At 45.4% G+C, this 21,796-nt stretch overlaps 1 protein-coding gene across 1 annotated transcript in view; it reads right to left on the bottom strand.

Moving 5' to 3' along the window:
- The window catches only part of pygl (phosphorylase, glycogen, liver), a 291,143-nt gene that overhangs the window by 87,943 nt on the left and 181,404 nt on the right, over positions 1 to 21,796 (bottom strand). Inside the window, exons 11-15 of the mRNA XM_072489775.1 lie at positions 11,345 to 11,508; positions 6,547 to 6,661; positions 1,915 to 2,016; positions 1,430 to 1,577; positions 832 to 890 (exon numbers count right to left, since the gene is read on the bottom strand). Of these exons, the coding sequence (XP_072345876.1) occupies positions 832 to 890; positions 1,430 to 1,577; positions 1,915 to 2,016; positions 6,547 to 6,661; positions 11,345 to 11,508 (588 nt within the window). The remainder of the gene's footprint in view (positions 1 to 831; positions 891 to 1,429; positions 1,578 to 1,914; positions 2,017 to 6,546; positions 6,662 to 11,344; positions 11,509 to 21,796) is intronic.

Below are 21,796 nucleotides of genomic sequence, written 5' to 3'. Positions count from 1 at the left end.
TCTACTGGAGTTTAGAAGAGTGAGGGGCAACTTGATTGAAGTATATAAGATCCTGAACAGTATTGACAAGGTGGATGTTGAAACAGGTTTCCTCTTATGCGCAAGTCCAGAACTAGAGAGCACTGTTTTAAATTAGGGGACGCCTTATGGGACAGACATGAGGAGAACCTTGAGGAGAACCTTTTTTCTCTCTGTGGATTGTGCGACTTTGGAACTCTGCCTCAGAAGGCAATGAAGCCGGGTCATTGAATATTTTTAAGATGGAGGTAGATAGATTTTTGTTAGGCAAGGGAATCAAAGGTTAACAGGGATAGATGGGGAATGTGGAACTCAACACAACAAGATCAGCCATGATTTTATTGAATGGTCAACAGGCTTGAGGAGCCAAATGGCCTACCTTTGTTCCTATTCTGTATGTTTGTATGTCAACTCCTTTTCTCTATCTCCCCCACTTACTGTGTGAATGTGGAGTGGAATGTCATAGTCACTCCTTTCATGGATTTTGAATGTGTGAAATAAACTAATTTCTGAGTTAATCGTAACTCACGTCTGCTCTGGATTATTTGTAAATTTGGGTCACAGAAAATGTGGGGTTGGAAAAAAATGCACCACCACTTATTAATTAAAACAAACTGATTGAAAACACTTTCAATTTATGCACAAGTAGCGAGAGGAAAACAGTGCTGCTTGAACTGACCAGTGCTGCTTGAACTGACCCCCTCCTACCTATAATTATGGTTGCAAGCAATGTACTATGCTCAATTTAAGTCACTGCATGATTTTGGGGTTGGCAGGGAGTTGCAGAAAAATAGGAAAGGAAACAAATCTTACCTTGCCACCTATCATAACAGTTCTTGGAACAAAATTCTTGTTTGGTTCTTTTCTAATTCCTTACACAAAATATAAACTAGTATTAATGATGTAAATATAGAAACGTGTCACAGTTGAGTTCAAGAACTGTACATGCATACGGTAGTTATAGACACATAGTTATGGCAATTACTATACCTGCTACTACAGGTCCTGGAAAATAACATTATGCATATTATAATATGCCATTGCTTACACACCAAAATGGCATTTTGATTGTGCGTGATTCAGGTTAGAAACTGGAATATTTTGCACCCGTTTCATACCTGGAAAATAGGGGAAATTAGATTAAATTTCACTCTCATCGATTCAAGAGCGTCAATCAAATTTGACTTTTCTATGTTGTGTGGAAGATGCTTAAATTAAGGAGGATATTCTCTTCAGATAAGAACAAACATATAATCAAATATGGGCAGACCTGTTCATAGAAACATAGCAATGTAAACAATACGGCTATTTCTCAGCTGAAATGGAAACTAATGCAACAGTAAAAATGTACCACATTGAAAGTAAATTAGATTTAACGAATTGGGACTTGATTTAACGAATTGGGACTTACGATTGTACATAACAATGATGTAAAGACAGTTCATCAACTGCCGCTTGTACTCATGGATTCGTTTCACATGTACATCAAATATGGAAGACATGTTGATCTTAATTCCATACTCCTTTTCTAGTAAAGATGCAAGTTTTACTTTATTCTCCTGTTGACACAATAGGGAACAAATTAAAACTATTTCTGTACATGTGGTAGTACCGGGTATTGCGGTACCTGAGAGGCTGATGGCCATTGGTTAGACCCAGGAGTCTACCATTGGCTGTATTATGTAGCTCCGCCCTGAAGGCTGAGTATAAGAGATGGTGCCGTCCCAGCAGCCTTCACTTTCTGTATCGAAGCTGCTGGGGAACAGGTTCTAGTAGATTAAAGCCTTCAGTTATGAAATCACTTTGTCTTGAGTGTAATTGATTGCGCATCAGTACACACAACTCGTTTTATTAATTGCACAGAACGCTGAATTTACATAATTTGAACTACTATACCTGTTTCACCGATGTAACATCACGAATGAATTCATCATTATTCACGTAGGCATGGAGCTTCTGTAACTGGTTCATGTCTTTAATATAATCCCCTCCTATTTTCTATATGATATTAAAGCAGGTTAATATCTTGCTTCCAAGTTCATAATACATCAACACATCCTTTGTATTTTCAACAAAGCCACAATATAATTTATCCAAAGTAGTCCATTTGCTTTCGTCTTATGTAAAACATTTTTTTAACTTATTCATTTAATAAATGCTGGAAAATGGTCTTAGGCTAGATAGCTCTTCTTTGACCTGAACAGATATGATGAGCTGAATGACTGTCTTCTGCCATAAATTTCTAAGGGCGAATTTATAACCCTATCCCACTGGTGGAATCTTCTGGTCCTGCTGAAGTTAGTGAGACTTTGAATGGCTCACTGCATTTTTCAGCCCCGGACCCCATCACAACAGAGCCGTAAAACTCCACTTAAAAGATTCTATGACTGTAGGCCACCTTTGATTTGAAGAAGCCTTCCTTGATGATTCTTGGCATGCTCCACATTTTGCAGATGCCAGAACAAGTATTGATTTGGATGGCAGAAGAAGGATATCCTGTGGGGAGAGAAGTGACTATAGCTACTATCAGTGACCTGTCAAAATCCGGTCAAGTCCAAGCAATAATGTTTGGTGGGAATATGTGCATTACTCTAAGTGGTGTTCCGTATACTTTCAAGAATGTTTGGTGCAAAGGTGGCCATAAAGTCGGTTTATATTTGGGTGTAGTTTCAGTGGTTTTGTTACTGGACTGGTAATTCAGAGGACTGGACAAATGATCTAGAAATAGGAGTTCAAATCCCACCACAGCAGTTGGAAAGTAAAATTTAGCTAATTGAAATAGTCTGTAATTTAAGAAAAACCTTTATTGAGTAATTGTGGCCATGTAACTACCAGAATGTTGTAAAGGTCCAACTGGTTCACAGATGTCCTATATGGAAGGAAATCTGCCATCCTTTCTCAGTTTGCCTATATGTATATGTGACTCCAGTAAAGTGGTTGACTCTTAACTGAACTCTGAGTTAGCATGCCATTCAGATGCCAAAAAGACAACTTTCTCTCAAGGGCAATTAGGGATGGGCAATAAATGCCGGTCTTGCCACCGACATATATCCTGTGAATGGATAAGAAAAACCTTGCCCTCACTCAGTCCATAGGTCTCTATCCCCAATGCGAATCCACATGATCACTATGCATGCCTTAAGCTGCTTAGTTAAAATATGTTTGAAATTACATTTTTCTTGAGCTTTTAGGCTACAAACCAAAAGGAGTTGCTGACACTGCTGGAAAATTTTAGTCTATTTGACATAAATTTGGGCTAGAAATTGGTATGCCCGGAGTTTCAGGTCCATAAAATTGTGATTTCTGCTTCTGAATTAGATGGGCAGCAGTAAAACTGGTGCACCCACCCCATTTCCATGAGCAGATGCCATGCTGCACTCCTTTCTGTAGCGCTTTAGGTAACCTCTTCCCTGTGAAAGTCAGCAACCTTTCACCAGCTATGCTGTTGTACGGCATAGGAGCACTTGGTCAGGCAACGATGCCCACAGGCCATGCGCTATAGGGGTGAAAATGGGTGATTAGTTTTGTTTGTTTTTGTATTTCTGATATGTCGGATAAGTGCATCTTGGGTGCTACCAAGATTGCAGGCTTTCATGAAAATAAACTTCTTGGTGTGGTTGCAGATCAACTGCATGCTTAGCAGTAGCCCTTCTGGTTCCTGTATTATTCCTTGTTGACGCGGGGATTTGCAGACCCACATGCATGCAATCAACAGCGTCCTTCACTATTGGAAAGCTCGCAATACTAGTAAATCAATGTACCGTTTCATCCTATTGTTCCCTCTTCATGCAGAAGGGGATGAGGTCCTCATGTACTCTGCCTCTGTGATCTTCATGATACATCTATGAATGATGAACTATGAGATGTTGCTGTTGTCACCTGTTCCTGCCTGGAAGGATCCATTAGCATAGAATGATAGGCAACAGTGACCTTCATGGTCACCGAGCAGACAGCCCTCACCCTCGTTTGAGACTCTAGGTCAGCGTGAAGGAGGTGACACAGTGGTGTATCGAGCTCCTTGATGAAGCTTAGTCTCCTCAGTCACTGTTCCTGGCTTGTGGCTAAGTAGGTATGATGCTTCTGCAAGACCTTTAGTGAGAAGTGCCTTATATGGAGAGTCAGCCTCTCCTTCCTCCTTGAAGAGTTCTCCTCTCTGCTTCCTCCTTTCCGTGCCCTGGTCACATTGCAGTCCAACTGGTATTCAATGATTTCAGTTCACTGTTCCTATATAAGGCTCCCTTAGTAAATGCAGAAAATATCTCAGAATTGCTCTAGCAACTCAAAACTGAGCTTCCTAAAAAACACCTCTATAAATAGTCCCAGAACAGGGCTTATTTGCTTCGTAACCAGTCAAGATGCTGCCTGCACATGCAATGATCTAATTTGGCATTATGGTGTTGCATTGCTCCATTCAGCTGACTTACATCATGATAGCACCCTTTCAAGATCTTCAGATGCAAGCAGGGGATGCAGCTGTGTGTGTGTCAGTTTAATTCAGTAAAGGAAAAGCTACCAGCGCACACAGAACCATGTTATTCAATTCTGAGCCCAAAGATTATGAGAAACCAAGCTCTAGATAAAAACTGAGTTGGAAATGATAAACTCTGTCTAGCATTATGGATTTCAATCTGCAACAAAGAAGGGACAAATTAAATGACTGAATCCTCCAATGCAGTTAGTATCCTCGCACAATTCCAAAAGGTCAAATGACTGGAAGCAGAGTTCAGGCCAATTAACGTGTTGTATTCTTTACTACTTTTAACACAAGCCCAACTAATGCTTTTACACTATTGATGTTGAATTGGACTTCACCTAAGCTAATCATGAACAGAAGAACAGGCTGGCACACAAGAATGACCAGATTGTGACAATTAACATCAATTCCTGTTAACTAGAGTATATACTTTAGCAATGTATAATACAGCATATTATTTCATTTACTGCTGATAAATTTTGGATTCAACACAGCCAATTCTTGACAAATATTTGGAATCATAGAATTTTATATCAGAAAAACAAGCTACTTGGCACAATAAATCTGACTCAATGCTTTTTCTTCACGAGTTACCTAGTTTAATCCTACTCTATAACATTCCTCTTTTTCATGTGATAACTTAATTCACTGTCAAAAGACTATTGATTCTTTTTCAACAATGGGCTGTACACAACATTTCTACTTTCAATCACTCTATATGAAATTTTATTTTTAGCCTCCCCATAACTCTCCGTGTACTCGTTACTCTCTTGGCGACCTGTGGAAAGAATCTATCACTATTAACTTTATCGTAACTGTCACAGACTTGATTTTTGCTTGCATATATTATTTAAATTGCTTGAGTGCTCAAATCTCACAGGGACACAAGGGGTGGAATTGTAACAACTTTAAAAATAATCGTGAGTCAGAAGCATTTCTGGGGCCTAACCCCACATTTTTTGGCAGTTTACTCACTGGCATGGTCTTCTGGAATATGATCTTCATATAATCCTATAGTGCTGAAGGAAGCTACTCAGCCCATCTCGTCTGCACCGAAAAAGCACCAAACGTAGGCCCACCCCCCCCACCCTATCTCCATAACCCGACCTACCTAGGACACTAAGGGACAATTTGGCATGGCCAATCCACATAACGTGCACATCTTTGGACAGTGGGGGGAAACTGGAGCACCCAGAGGAAACCAACACAGACACAGAGAGAATGTGCAAACCCCACATAGTCATCCAAGGTCAGAATCAAACCTGGGTCCCTGGCACCGTGAGGCAGCAGTGCTAACCATGTGCCACGATGCCATCCTCTAATTGTCCACTTCCTTAGCCTGCAGCCTTGGAAGGATGGCGAGACCACAAGCAGAAGTGGGTGCAGATGTTGTAGGAAGATGACAGCGAGGGTGACACTGTCTTTGTTAAAACAAACTGCAGCCATATCTGCTAGCCTACTCCTGTCGATAGGAAACCCTCCACAGTAAGGCCTATGGCCACAGATCCCTGTGGCTTCGGTGGGGGGTGCCAGTATAGAAGACCTCATGGGACTCTGGTAAATCAAAATCACATCCAGGTGTGTAGGCTGTGTCCTCAATTTGCCCACATTTGGGAAATCAGATATGAAAATTGGCTGCCGCTGTTGCCAGTTTGGTAGCTCTTGCCTTTTCACCTGGCCTCTAATAATATTGGCTGGAGATGGGAACTCGCAGCCCATCGAACCACACCCATCTGTCCTACCTTCCTCCTGGTCCCGCTGTCAAAGCTGCCTCGGCGGGACTGATAAGATTCCATGATTCCATCCAGGATGTTTTTCAAAGGAAAAGGCACATACAGAGACTAAACAGATGGGCCATGGTAGGATTTCCAAGGTTCTAGATTTTAGGGAAAGCACAATAGGGTATTGATTGTTTAAATGGATGGAGCCACAATTACATACTGGAAAGGAAAACTGGATGGGGTGTATAAGAAGTGGCTAATTCATTAACATCTTTTTGTGTCCCTGCAAAATTAAGTTGTACATTTATAGTTGTTGGATGGTCAACTGCATACCTCAGCTATAAGGGCACCCAGTCCCGGATTGCAAAGCAAAAGCCATCGCCTGGGAGTGATTCCATTCGTCTTATTCTGAAATTTTACTGGCTCAATATCACTGAAGTCCTTAAATCTGATTTAAAGAAAAAAGAATAGAAAATCTTTTTAAAAATTACCGATAAAAAAAAGCTTTGATTTTTAATATTTATAAAATGTAACTTAAAAAAGTACAGGACACCAATAAAGACAAACAAGAAAAACAAAATTAATTAAAAATAATCCCTTGGGATAAGGTACAATCCAAAGCATTCATTAAAAACATACTATGGTACAGAACTGGAAAAAATAATTAATAATAATCTTTTATTACTGTCACAAGTAGGCTTACATTAACACTGCAATGAAGTTGCTGTGACAATCCCCTCGGCGCTACACTACGGCGCCTGTTCGGGTACACTGAGAGAATTCAGAATGTCTAATTTATCTAACAAGCATGGCTTGTGGGAGAAATCGGAGCACCCGGAGGAAACCCACCCAGACACAGGGAGAACGTGCAGACTCTGCACAACAATGACCCAAACCAGGAATCGAACCCGGGTCCCTGGCGCTGTGAAGCAACAGTGCTAACCACTGTGCTAATGTAATTAGCTGGTTCTATTTCTTGAAATCAGATTAATTTTTTGATTGGATTTATTTATTGTCTCACGTACCGAAGTACAGTGAAAAGTATTTTTCTGTGGCCAAGGAACGTACACAGTACATCCACAGCAGACAAAAAAAAGTAGATAGTTACAGTGAATGCGAAAAAGTACACAGTACATTGACAAATAAGTAATTAGTTACAGTATGGAACAAAGGCAAAATAACAAAGGAAATATGACATCAGCAAGAGCAGCATAGGGCATCGTGAATAGTGTCTTATATGGAAAAGATCAGTCCGAGGGAGAGTCGTTGAGGAGTTTGGTAACTGTGGGGAAGAAGCTGTTCCTAAGTCTGGATGTGCGGGTCTTCAGACTTCTGTATCTTCTGCCAGATGGAAGGTCTGGAAGAGGATAATGCCTGGGTACGAGGGGTCTCTGACAATGCTGTCTGCCTTCCTGAGGTAGTGGGAGGCATATACAGAATCAATGGGAGGGTGGCAGTGCTCATTCATACCTCCCTATTTTACCACTCTCATCCCCAGAACAAGGCAGTACACCCCCGCGTAAAGTGGTCGCTGTGGTGATGATTCACAGTTGGCTGAAAAGAATGTAAAAAATAAACACTAAGTATTAAGAGTTTCTTCCTGTGGGCTCTTCCAGTCAGTTCTCCGCAACAAACTTGTCCGCATCCGGAGGGGCCGTGAAGAGGTGCTCCCTGCCTTGGTACGTGACCCAGAGCTTGGCTGGGTACAGCATCCCAAACCTTAAGCTGTTTCTGTACAGTGCGGCCTTCGCCCTATTAAATTTGGCTCCAACGTTCTGGTATATCTGTATCCGGTGGCCTTCCCATTTACAGTTTTTGGTTTGTCTGGCCCAGTGCAGGATTCATTCCTGGTTTTGGTACCTGTGCATCTTGGCAATTATCGCCATCTGCTGTTCCCCGGTTTTGAGCTTTGGGTGAAGCGACCGGTGCGCTCTGTTGATTTCTGGTGGGTTGGGGAAGCTATCCCTTCCCACCAGGTTGCCCAGCATTTAGGCAACATAATCTGTGGGGTTCCTACCTTTGATCCCCTCTGGTAGGCCGATTTGTAGGTTTTGCCACCTCGACTGGCTCTCCTGGTCCTCCACTTTTCTCTTCTGGTTCCCTTGCGTTGTGACCAGCCTTGCCACCTCCTTTTCCAGGGCTATGATCTGGTCCCCCTGGTCTGTTGCAGCTCTTTCCAGCTCCTCGATCGTTTCTCACTGGGCTTCCAGTCGCCTTTCCGCTTTGTCCAGGGCCACCTGCATGGTCGCCATAGTTTCGGCAACCGCACCCTTCACCGCGGCTTGGTATCCAATTTTGTTTCCTCCCGATGCTCTCTCATTTCTCTAGAGAAACATCCTATACCTGTCGCCTGGTGTGGCGTGGGGGGCTTCTTATGCGGCTTCTTATGCGGCAGGCTGGTCCCTCTCGCTTTGGTGAAGCTGAGTTATGCTGCCTTGTGCGTTGGTCGGTTCAGTCGTTTGCTTCTCCAGGCCTTTTCCACTCCTGGTCTCCACTGGTCCTCTGGATTGGCTGCTGTTTGACAATTTTTCCCTTTCAGTCGTGTTTTGGTAGTGGTGTGGGGATGTTTTGTGGTGTTAGCGGACATTTTGGGGCAAAAAGAGGATATTTTTCAGGTTTGTGGGAGGAGAGCCACCTGATATGCGACTTCTCGGCACATCCCTGTCATCGGAAGTGCCGTTCAGTACCGAAATAACCTCATTGGTGAGGTTTTGGAATATTGCTGGCACATTCTTCAGACCGAAAGGCATGACCTTAAATTAATACATACCATTTGGTGTCACAATAGCAGAAACCTCCTTCGTCCTGTCTGATAAAGGTACTTGCTAATATCCTTTCTGTAAGTCAAGTTTAGTAAAAAGCTGTGCTTGTCCCATCCTTTCAACACAGTCATCCAAATGAGGAGTAAGGTGCGAATCTGACTTCGTAACTACATTGATCTTTCCATATAATATCGTTGTGTCGATTTGGTTTTGGTATCATGGCAATCGGTGAGCTTCAATCACTGCAACTCGCTTTGATGATATCATCCTTAAGCATTCTGTCAATCTCTTTTTGTACCTGTGCTAACTTCAGTAGATTGAGCCTGTATGGATGTTGTTTAATGGAAATAGCATTTCCTATATCTACATTATGCGCAATTATTTTCGTACTTCCCAATTTATTCCCATGTACAGCTCTATGTGACTAATATATTTCAGGTCATTTTGATTTTCCTCCGGAAGGTAACTCAATGTATTACAATTTTAAAAAAATAATAAAAATTTAGAGTACCCAATTAAGGGGCAATTATTATGGGGCAATTTAGAGTGTCCAATCTACCTAGGCTGGACATCTTTGGGTTGTGGGGGCGAATCCCACGCAAACACAGGGAGAATGTGCAAACTCCACACGGACAGTGACCCAGAGCCGCGATTGAATCTGGGACCTCGGTGCTGTGAGGCAGCAGGGCTAATCCACTGCGCCATGGTGCTGCCCTATGTATTACAATTTTTAATACTTTCTCATGGTTCAATTTAATTTGAGGAATGTCAAATTCAGAATCATCCAGGTTTATCTCTTCTACCTGAGTTAAAATGACTAACACTTTCTCCTTTCTTTCTCTATAAAAATACCTTTTGAGCATATTAACATGACACACGCGGTGAGTTTTCCTTCTGGCTCGTGTTCTTATCAAATAATCCATCTCACTCAATTTCCTTTCAATCTGATAAGGTCCACTAAATCTTGCTTTAAATGGTTCACCTACCATTGGTAACAATACTAGTACTTTCTCTCCAATAACAAAATTATGACTTTTTGATTTTTTATCCGCCTCTTTCTTCATCACATGGTGTGACAATTTTAAATGCTTTCTAGCTAACTCAACAGCCCTAGATAATCTCTCCCTAAAGGATGACACATAATCCAACAACATAGTCTCTGACCGCTGACTCAGCAATTTCTCTTTGATCAATTTAAGTGGTCCTCTCACCTCATGACCAAAAATCAATTCAAATGGACTGAATTTAGTTGAGTCATTAGGTGTATCCCTAATTGCAAATAGTACAAATGTAATTCCTTTATCCCAATCCTCTGGATAATACTGACTATAGGCCCTCAACATGGTCTTTAGAGTGTGATGACATCTTTCTAGTGTCCCTTATGATTCAGGATAATACACCGTTAAGATAAATTGCTTTATTCCTAAGCTATAACTTCAACATAAAATTGGATCCCTAATCTGACTGAATTTCTTTTGGTAGCCCAAATCTAGTAAAAAATTTGGTTACCTCCATTATGGTCAACAGATACCGATTCCCACTTTTGGTTTTAGACAGGGGTCCCACACAAACAATTAGGGCCCCAGTAAAAGGTTCCTCAAATGCTGGAATGGATATTAAAGGGGCCGGTTTGATTACTGCCTGATGGATGAATAAGTCTAAGTGCTGAAACCACAATGTTAACAAATATGAACCACATCAAAGAGAGTTAAGTGCTGTCAATTTCTAGCTTAGAACTTCAAAATCACTCAACTGTGAAGAACACTCTTTGATTTGGTTGATGTTTATAAACATTGTGGTTACAGCACTTAGACGTACTAATAATAATAATCTTTATTGTCACAAGTAGGCTTACATTAACACTGCAATGAAGTTACTGTGAAAAAATCTGGTGCTGGGCCCGCAAAGTGGATGCAAGTAGATGTGAACCCCAAACCTGCCGCCAGCAGGGGGCCGGAGCATGGTGATCAGATCGGCGCTTGGTTTTTCCCAGACGCCTGATTCTCCGCCGCATCATGGACCCTGCTGCCGGTGGCAGACGATGGAGAATACAGCCCCCGAGTCAGTGGAGTTGGGGGTGCTCCAACTACCCACTAGGCCATAGGAGGATTATCCTGGCCGCAGTGTCAGCAGGAATGAGGTAGTAAGTACTTTTGGGTCTATTGCTCCATTTCCATCCCGGGAAGATCTAGGAATTCAGCCCCTTAGTTTCTGTGTCATGAATTTAGATGCATTTTTCTGTCAACATTTATCATGTAAGAATGGTATTTCAAACAATCTCTTGCAAACAAGAACAGGATCATAAAAGTTGGCAATGGTCATTCAAAATGATTAATAGGCTATTGAATATTTAAAAAGCATATCCTTACACCTGCTCTTTGATGATCTTGGAATGAATCTTGGCTACACCATTCACTGCATGAGAACCAACAATGCACAGGTGTGCCATATTTATCTTCTTTTCTCCATCCTCTTCTACAAGAGACATTCGTCTTAAACGCTGGTCATCTCCAGGATATAAACTTCTAATTTTCTGTGGAAAGGAGCAATTGTAAGAATACAATATTTAAAAAAGTAGACACATTAAGTTGCAATATGACAACGTCTGTGATTGAGAGAATCATTCTGTTCAAATGGATCAAAATGATTGACCAATCCATTCTAAATAGCTGCAGTGTTTTTTTTAAATGAAAGGACATTTAATTAAAGCGAATGAAGGAAATTCAATCTCATTGCACCTGTTTTATGGGACTAAAATGGGCAAGGACAATATGTTATGACTAATCATGCCAGGGGTACGGGCTTGATCTGTTGGCATATGTGGCTATTCAGACCCCAATCCTTATATGTGTGAATGATGGGCCAACTGCCTGTTTCAGAATCCCAATATTAAATTAGTGAGTGATCATTCAGGGCATTTCGCTGGTCACTTCTTCATATCTTCTCCCCTCACACTGCACTGCGCTACCTGAGCTCCAACATTATGAAAACATCCCTCCTCTGTTTCTCATCACAACAGGACATCACTGCACCTCCTGCTTGTACTTGAGCAATCCTTCTTCCGTCCTCACCTTCTCTCTCTTACCCACATCAGCTGTTTCTTCCTGCCATCCTGTACATTGCCTTAAATTCTTCAGCACAGCACAGCACAATAGAACATAGAACATAGAACAATACAGCGCAGTACAGGCCCTTCGGCCCACGATGTTGCACCGAAACAAAAGCCATCTAACCTACACTATGCCATTATCATCCATATGTTTATCCAATAAACTTTTAAATGCCCTCAATGTTGGCGAGTTCACTACTGTAGCAGGTAGGGCATTCCACGGCCTCACTACTCTTTGCGTAAAGAACCTACCTCTGACCTCTGTCCTATATCTATTACCCCTCAGTTTAAAGTTATGTCCCCTCGTGCCAGCCATATCCATCCGCGGGAGAAGGCTCTCACTGTCCACCCTATCCAACCCCCTGATCATTTTGTATGCCTCTATTAAGTCTCCTCTTAACCTTCTTCTCTCCAACGAAAACAACCTCAAGTCCGTCAGCCTTTCCTCATAAGATTTTCCCTCCATACCAGGCAACATCCTGGTAAATCTCCTCTGCACCCGCTCCAAAGCCTCCACGTCCTTCCTATAATGCGGTGACCAGAACTGTACGCAATACTCCAAATGCGGCCGGACCAGAGTTCTGTACAGCTGCAACATGACCTCCCGACTCCGGAACTCAATCCCTCTACCAATAAAGGCCAACACTCCATAGGCCTTCTTCACAACCCTATCAACCTGGGTGGCAACTTTCAGGGATCTATGTACATGGACACCTAGATCCCTCTGCTCATCCACACTTTCAAGAACTTTACCATTAGCCAAATATTCCGCATTCCTGTTATTCCTTCCAAAGTGAATCACCTCACACTTCTCTACATTAAACTCCATTTGCCACCTCTCAGCCCAGCTCTGCAGCTTATCTATATCCCTCTGTAACCTGCTACATCCTTCCACACTATCGACAACACCACCGACTTTAGTATCGTCTGCAAATTTACTCACCCACCCTTCTGCGCCTTCCTCTAGGTCATTGATAAAAATGACAAACAGCAACGGCCCCAGAACAGATCCTTGTGGTACTCCACTTGTGACTGTACTCCATTCTGAACATTTCCCATCAACCACCACCCTCTGTCTTCTTTCAGCTAGCCAATTTCTGATCCACATCTCTAAATCACCCTCAATCCCCAGCCTCCGTATTTTTTGCAATAGCCTACCGTGGGGAACCTTATCAAACGCTTTGCTGAAATCCATATACACCACATCAACTGCTCTACCCTCGTCTACCTGTTCAGTCACCTTCTCAAAGAACTCAATAAGGTTTGTGAGGCATGACCTACCCTTCACAAAGCCATGCTGACTATCCCTGATCATATTATTCCTATCTAGATGATTATAAATCTTGTCCCTTATAATCCCCTCCAAGACTTTACCCACTACAGACGTGAGGCTCACCGGTCTATAGTTGCCGGGGTTGTCTCTGCTCCCCTTTTTGAACAAAGGGACCACATTTGCTGTCCTCCAGTCCTCTGGCACTATTCCTGTAGCCAATGATGACATAAAAATCAAAGCCAAAGGTCCAGCAATCTCTTCCCTGGCCTCCCATAGAATCCTAGGATAAATCCCATCAGGTCCCGGGGACTTATCTATTTTCAGCCTGTCCAGAATTGCCAACACCTCTTCCCTACGTACCTCAATGCCATCTATTCTATTAGCCTGGGGCTCAACATTCTCCTCCACAACATTATCTTTTTCCTGAGTGAATACTGACGAAAAATATTCATTTAGTATCTCGCCTATCTCTTCAGACTCCACACACAATTTCCCATCCCTGTCCTTGACTGGTCCTACTCTTTCCCTAGTCATTCGCTTATTCCTGACATACCTATAGAAAGCTTTTGGGTTTTCCTTGATCCTTCCTGCCAAATACTTCTCATGTCCCCTCCTTGCTCGTCTTAGCTCTCTCTTTAGATCCTTCCTCGCTACCTTGTAACTATCCATCGCCCCAACCGAAACTTCACACTTCATCTTCACATAGGCCTTCTTCTTCCTCTTAACAAGAGATTCCACTTCCCTGGTAAACCACGGTTCCCTCGCTCGACGCCTTCCTCCCTGTCTGACCGGTACATACTTATCAAGAACACGCAGTAGCTGATCCTTGAACAAGCCCCACTTATCCAGTGTGCCCAACACTTGCAGCCTACTTCTCCACCTTATCCCCCCCAAGTCACGTCTAATGGCATCATAATTGCCCTTCCCCCAGCTATAACTCTTGCCCTGCGGTGTATACTTATCCCTTTCCATCATTAACGTAAACGTCACCGAATTGTGGTCACTGTCCCCAAAGTGCTCTCCTACCTCCAAATCCAACACCTGGCCTGGTTCATTACCCAAAACCAAATCCAACGTGGCCTCGCCTCTTGTTGGCCTGTCAACATATTGTTTCAGGAAACCCTCCTGCACACACTGTACAAAAAACGACCCATCTATTGTACTCGAACTATATATTTTCCAGTCAATATTTGGAAAGTTAAAGTCTCCCATAATAACTACCCTGTTACTTTCGCTTATATCCAGAATCATCTTCGCCATCCTTTCCTCTACATCCCTAGAACTATTAGGAGGCCTATAAAAAACTCCCAACAGGGTGACCTCTCCTTTCCTGTTTCTAACTTCAGCCAATACTACCTCGGAAGAAGAGTCCCCATCTAGCATCCTCTCCGCCACCGTAATACTGCTCTTGACTAGCAGCGCCACACCTCCCCCTCTTTTGCCTCCTTCTCTGAGCTTACTAAAACACCTAAACCCCGGAACCTGCAACATCCATTCCTGTCCCTGCTCTATCCATGTCTCCGAAATGGCCACAACATCGAAGTCCCAGGTACCAACCCACGCTGCCAGTTCCCCTACCTTGTTTCGTATACTCCTGGCATTGAAGTAGACACACTTCAAACCACCTACCTGAACGCTGGCCCCCTCCTGCGACGTCAAATCTGTGCTCCTGACCTCTATACTCTCATTCTCCCTTACCCTAAAACTACAATCCAGGTTCCCATGCCCCTGCTGCATTAGTTTAAACCCCCCCAAAGAGCACTAACAAATCTCCCCCCCAGGATATTTGTGCCCCTCAGGTTCAGATGTAGACCATCCTGTCTGTAGAGGTCCCACCTTCCCCAGAAAGAGCCCCAGTTATCCAAAAATCTGAAACCCTCCCGCCTGCACCATCCCTGTAGCCACGTGTTTAAATGCTCTCTCTCCCTATTCCTCATCTCACTATCACGTGGCACGGGCAACAACCCAGAGATAACAACTCTGTTTGTTCTAGTTCTGAGCTTCCATCCTAGCTCCCTGAAAGCCTGCCTGACATCCTTGTCCCCTTTCCTACCTATGTCGTTGGTGCCAATGTGGACCACGACTTGGGGCTGCTCCCCCTCCCCCCTAAGGACCCGGAAAACACGATCCGAGACATCACGTACCCTTGCACCTGGGAGGCAACATACCAAACGTGAGTCTCTCACGCTCCCACAAAATCTCCTATCTGTGCCCCTGACTATAGAGTCCCCAATTACTAATGCTCTGCTCCTCTCCCCCCTTCCCTTCTGAGCAACAGGGACAGACTCCGTGCCAGAGGCCCGTACCCCATGGCTTACCCCTGGTAAGTCGTCCCCCCCACAAGTATCCAAAGCGGTATACTTGTTTCTCAGGGGAACGACCGCAGGGGATCCCTGCACTGACTGTTTTTTCCCAGTCCCTCTTACAGTTACCCACCTATCTCCAATCTTTGGTGTAACTAATTCCCTGAAGCTGCTATCTATGACCCCTTCTGCCTCCCGAATGATCCGAAGTTCTTCCAACTCCAGCTCCAGTTCCCTAACTCGGTCTTGGAGGAGCTGGAGATGGCAGCACTTCCTGCAGGTAAAATCAGCAGGGACACTAACTGCATCCCTCACCTCAAACATCCTGCAGGAGGAACATTGCACTCCCTTCCCTGCCATTCCTCTAACTTTCTACCAAGATCTGGCTAACAACTAAATTAAATTTTTATAAAAAATAATAATAATATAATAAAAATATGGTACTTACCTCAGACCAATGGGTTTTATTATTAGGTTAGAGGAGGAGGGCGGGTGGGAGACACTACACGTGTAGTGTCTCGGGTTTCCTCTCCACCAGAATTTATTGGTGAGGGTCTTCCCAGACGTCCGCGGGTCGACTTCCTGATCCCGCCTAAAAAACTAATTAAAAAAAAAAAGAAAAATTCTCAGCTCCTGCTGAAACTGACTCACCACTCACCAGCTGTTCTCCCGCCGAAATCGACTGGCCTGCCCCTGCAAAGAGAAGTGCTTTTAAAGGTTGACTTACCTCCCAGCAACCTCCTTCCGCAATGCTCCCGCTGAAACTGACTAACCAGCTGCTCTCACGCCGCCGAAATCGACTGGCCTGCCCCTGCAAAGAGAAGTGCTTTTAAAGGTTGACTTACCTCCCAGCAACCTCCTTCCGCAATGCTCCCGCTGAAATTGACTAACCAGCTGCTCTCACGCCGCCGAAATCGACTGGCCTGCCCCTGCAAAGAGAAGTGCTTTTAAAGGTTGACTTACCTCCCAGCAACCTCCTTCCGCAATGCTCCCGCTGAAACTGACTAACCAGCTGCTCTCACGCCGCCGAAATCGACTGGCCTGCCCCTGCAAAGAGAAGTGCTTTTAAAGGTTGACTTACCTCCCAGCAACCTCCTTCCGCAATGCTCCCGCTGAAACTGACTAACCAGCTGCTCTCACGCCGCCGAAATCGACTGGCCTGCCCCTGCAAAGAGAAGTGCTTTTAAAGGTTGACTTACCTCCCAGCAACCTCCTTCCGCAATGCTCCCGCTGAAACTGACTAACCAGCTGCTCTCACGCCGCCGAAATCGACTGGCCTGCCCCTGCAAAGAGAAGTGCTTTTAAAGGTTGACTTACCTCCCAGCAACCTCCTTCCGCAATGCTCCCGCTGAAATTGACTAACCAGCTGCTCTCACGCCGCCGAAATCGACTGGCCTGCCCCTGCAAAGAGAAGTGCTTTTAAAGGTTGACTTACCTCCCAGCAACCTCCTTCCGCAATGCTCCCGCTGAAACTGACTAACCAGCTGCTTTCACGCCGCCGAAATCGACTGGCCTGCCCCTGCAAAGAGAAGTGCTTTTAAAGGTTGACTTACCTCCCAGCAACCTCCTTCCGCAATGCTCCCGCTGAAACTGACTAACCAGCTGCTCTCACGCCGCCGAAATCGACTGGCCTGCCCCTGCAAAGAGAAGTGCTTTTAAAGGTTGACTTACCTCCCAGCAACCTCCTTCCGCAATGCTCCCGCTGAAATTGACTAACCAGCTGCTCTCACGCCGCCGAAATCGACTGGCCTGCCCCTGCAAAGAGAAGTGCTTTTAAAGGTTGACTTACCTCCCAGCAACCTCCTTCCGCAATGCTCCCGCTGAAACTGACTAACCAGCTGCTCTCACGCCGCCGAAATCGACTGATCTAACCCATTATCACTATTCTTGAAGAGGCCAGCACACAACAGATGAGGGAATGCAAGACCACAAAAATGCATGTGGTCACCCCAATGGAAGAGACTACCATTGGCATAATAAACAATAAAGGTTAAAACAAAAGGAATGAGATCCTGCAGGCAGAACATAGGACGCTAGGAAAGAAACCAGCAAGCAGGACCTCTGGTAATAATCTCTGGATTATGTTTGGTGCCACATGTTAATGAGTACAGAAGTAGGAGGATGAGGCAGATGACTTGGTGACCTAGGTGAAGAGAATGAATGTATGGTAGCTAAATTTGCCGATGACACCAAGATTGATGTCAAGAGGAGGTCGAGAGTTTCCAAAGGGATATAGACAGCTTAAGTGAGTGAAAAAAATTGAAAGATGGAGTATAACGTGAGTAAATATGCATTTGTTTATCTTGGCAGGAAGACAATTATTTAAATAGAGAATGATTGTAAGTACAGAGAGATCTATAACAAAATAATAAAATAACATAAAAGAAACAGGAACAAAAGAAATAAACTAGAAAGGCTATTACAGACACCTGATGTTAAGAAATGCATTGTTTTAGAAGCAGTTCAGAGGTTCACTGGACTCATTCCTGGCATGAAGGAGTTGTCTTATGAAGAAAGGTTGAACAGGTTAGGCAATTTAGAAGAATGAGAGGTTATCTTATGGAAATAAATAAGATCCTGAGGGAACTTGATAGGGTGGATACCGGAGGGCGTTTTCTTCGCGAGGGAGGCTAAAACGGGGGGACATAGTTTAAAAATAAGAGGTCGCCCTTTGAAGTCAGAGACGAGGAGAAACCTTGGGCTGGATTCTCAAATCCCTCATGCTGAAATCATGTTCGGCGACGGGGCAGAAGATCCCCGATGATGACAAAATCGGTGGGGGGGGGGCACCGCTTTTGCGGTGCCCCGCCCCCTTAAAAGCAGCATAATCTAGGAGTACGGCGCACGCCGTAACCATGCCCTCCTTATGTTGGCTGAGGCCCGCCTCACGATGCTCCGCCCCGACCGGCCGAGTTCCCGACGACGTGGAATTCTCATGGTCTCACCCATCGGGAACTCAGCGTGGTGGCTGTGGACTCAATCCAGTACCGCCACAGTCAGGGGAGGGCCGATCCGTGGGCAGGGGAGCACTATTCGGGGCTGGGGGCACTGTGATGGGGTGGTCCAGATCTCGCGAGCTGGCTGAAGGGGGGGGGGGGCTATTTTTGCGGGCTGTGTCCGTGAGTGGCATCCGCCATGAAGCAAGGCGTGGCCACCACCGAGTGCATGCGCGGCCACGGAACCGGCAATGCTCTGGGCCTTATCGGCAGCTCGAGCTGGGAGCTGTACGCTGCCTAGCTGCTCCTGCTGCAATTGGTTAGGCACAGCCGGATCCAAGAGAGACAAAATACATGGCTGTGCTCTCTTTTATCCCGCTAGGATTTTGCCCTCTTTGGGACGGTCCTTAACCTTGGACCCAATAGTTCGACAGGGCTCTGATCACTCTCTTCGATTTCGGCCAATAAAGGGGTGGGTGCCTTGGTAGCTGGGCGGGTCATTGACATTGGCAGTTGTGCTTTCTGAGTAAGGGGGTGGTGCCGATCAGCCTGTGGCTGTACCGGTTGCTTGATTGGAGTTCTATTGTCCTGGGAAAATGGGCCATTGAAATGTAAACAAGCGGGGTTTCGGTCAGGTCTGGTTACCTGTGTTTTAGATACACATAGGCTGTGTACCTGTCTGAGTCCTGGGTTGACCATAATTCCCATGGTCCTTTGCAGGTGGCCATCTTAGATGGCTACAACATCACTCCACCCCCTGCCCGACCACCCTGTTTCCCCCTCCAAGGGACAATATTTTTTTTTCTTTGTATAAATTTAAGAGTACCCAATTATTTTTTTCCAATTAAGGGGCAATTTAGCGCGGTCAATCCACCTAACCTGCACATCTTTGGTTTGTAGGGGTGAAACCCATGCAGACACGGGGAGAATGTGCAAACTCCACACGGATTGTCTCCAAGGGTCAATATAATATCGTGATATGCCTGTGGGTCCCTATACAAGCAAGGGAGCAATGACCACTCACTGCGAGGAAAACTGTAGTGCTCCTCAGGATCTGATTAAGTCTGACTCCTGTCTTTTTACTGACAGCACGCTCACAGCCATCCTGATGATTGGGACAGCTTTTGATCTTGGACCACAGTGTCAAGGGGGGTAGCAGGAGGAACAAGGGTGGAGATGCAGGCAGGCCCGCAGTGAACATTAACATGACAGAGGTTTCACATCTATCATGTGTGAAATGTTTTAATGGTGAACATTTTAACGTGACAGATTTTCATTCCCCCTAGCTACGGGCAGTGACCTTACCAGTGCCTACTCACTGTTCATCACTCTTCTTGGTATTCCGTGGTCAAGTGTTACATTTAGGTGTGTCCCCAGGATGCATATCAGAGGTGAAGGCAGACTGCTGCTTTCCACGTCTTGTGTACTTTGATGCCCTTGTTGAACGCCCTCTGCGGGAACTGCAGCCGGAGGACCCCAGCCAACTTATCGGTGTCACAGGCGTCGCCATGCCACCTTGTTCTACCTGTTGCCTTTGAGATGTGCTGGTGTCAGGAAAGGGGATTCAGAAGAACTGGAGACCACCGTAGTCTTCTTGGAGGAAGGCCCCGGGTTGGGCTCCAGACCGCACCATGGTATTGACGCCCTCAGTGATGCTCATGTTTGACTTGGCCACGCTCTGGAGTGCCTCGGCAATGTCCACCAGCATCTGGAACATGCCCCTCATCAACTGGCACATGATGTTGAGGCCCTCAGCCATGGTCATCACAGACTGAGCCATGCCTTGGACACCACCACTCACAGCGCAGACGTCGTACTCCAGGGTTTCCACTGCTGTCGCCACACTAGCAGTGTTGGCCTGGGTGCAATGCATTGCCAGCACTATCGCCTGCGCCTGAAGGCTTTGGGACTCCTCCAATCTGCCTTACATCCTCTGGAATGTCACTGACACCCCCTCCTGAACATCATGGCTGTGTCTTATTATCTGCATCAGCTCTGGGAGAATCTTGTCCAGAGGCTTCACAACTGGCTGGGACCGACTGAGTTCTGGGATCAGCAGACTGCTGTCTTCCTTCATGTTCCTACCTCCACCTGATGTACCTCAGCAAAGGCCAAAGCCTTTCCACTATTGTCGCCCACCAGATGTCTGTCTCTGTGCTGTTGGAGGGTGGGATAGCTGTGGTGCACCGCTGGTGTTCTCCTCGGACCTCTCCTCCATGGTGTTCTCTTGTGTGGGCTGGGGGGGGGGGGGGGCACAATTCCAGATGGTCTGGCCTCATGAGATGGTGATCCTGCAAGACAATGGACATGTGGTCAGTGAAAGAGAAGAAGAATTTTGTGGGACATCAACAACCCACTTGAGAAAGGTCATTTGGATAATGGGTGAGTGGATCCACACTTCTCAGCCGCCAGCTGACCTCACTGTCTGTCACAACTCTCTCCTCAGGCAACACTGCAATCTCGAGGACCATTCCTTATTTCTCATAGGGGGTGAGGATTTGGATATCTGGCATCCTGCCCCCCCCATCTTTGCCTTTTCCCTCTTATTATGGGTCATCTTCTCTGCGGGGACAAGGAGAGGACATTGTGAGCTGCATGCTTGATGGGTCAGGGGGTCAACAGAGGGTGGCATGTGTGGGCACCATGCCTAGACATGAAGGGGCTTTGATGGTGGGTGCTACGGGGCTCTGAAAAAAAAGCTTGAAGATCGGATTTTGGGAGAATGCAAGGTGTCTTGCCAGTGGATTTGGAGGCGGGGTGGTTTCGATAATTAAGGTGTGGCAGGCAGGACTGATGCCATGAGAAAGGTGGTAATTATCCCTTGCAGCTCGTTGGTGGTCTTCTTCCGACATTGGAGACTGTCCTGCTGGTCATGCTGTCCACATTCTCTGCAGCTGCCACTGCCTCTCAGGTGGCATTGCTGACCCTGCTGCTGGTTCTCCGACCCCCTCGGGGGAACTGGGTGCCCGACCTGTCATCGACGGCTTTGAGCAGCCTGGCCAGGTTGACATCCCTAAAGCGAGGAGCAGGTCTCCACATTGTCACCCTTATGTCTTGACTGGCAGTGAGTGCTGAGGGAGCCTTTAAAAACAGCTTCCCATTGTTGGCGAGGCACGAGATTCAGGGGGGGCTCATTTTTGCGAGTAAGTGCAGGTGAATACAGACTGCAATCTTGACAATGTGGCCGACGCAAAACACCC

Source organism: Scyliorhinus torazame, chromosome 2 (genome assembly GCF_047496885.1).
Source record: "Scyliorhinus torazame isolate Kashiwa2021f chromosome 2, sScyTor2.1, whole genome shotgun sequence".
NCBI classification, from domain to species: domain Eukaryota; kingdom Metazoa; phylum Chordata; class Chondrichthyes; order Carcharhiniformes; family Scyliorhinidae; genus Scyliorhinus; species Scyliorhinus torazame.
The sequence above is the reverse complement of the archived record's forward strand: the minus strand, read 5'-3'. Positions and strand labels throughout refer to the sequence as shown.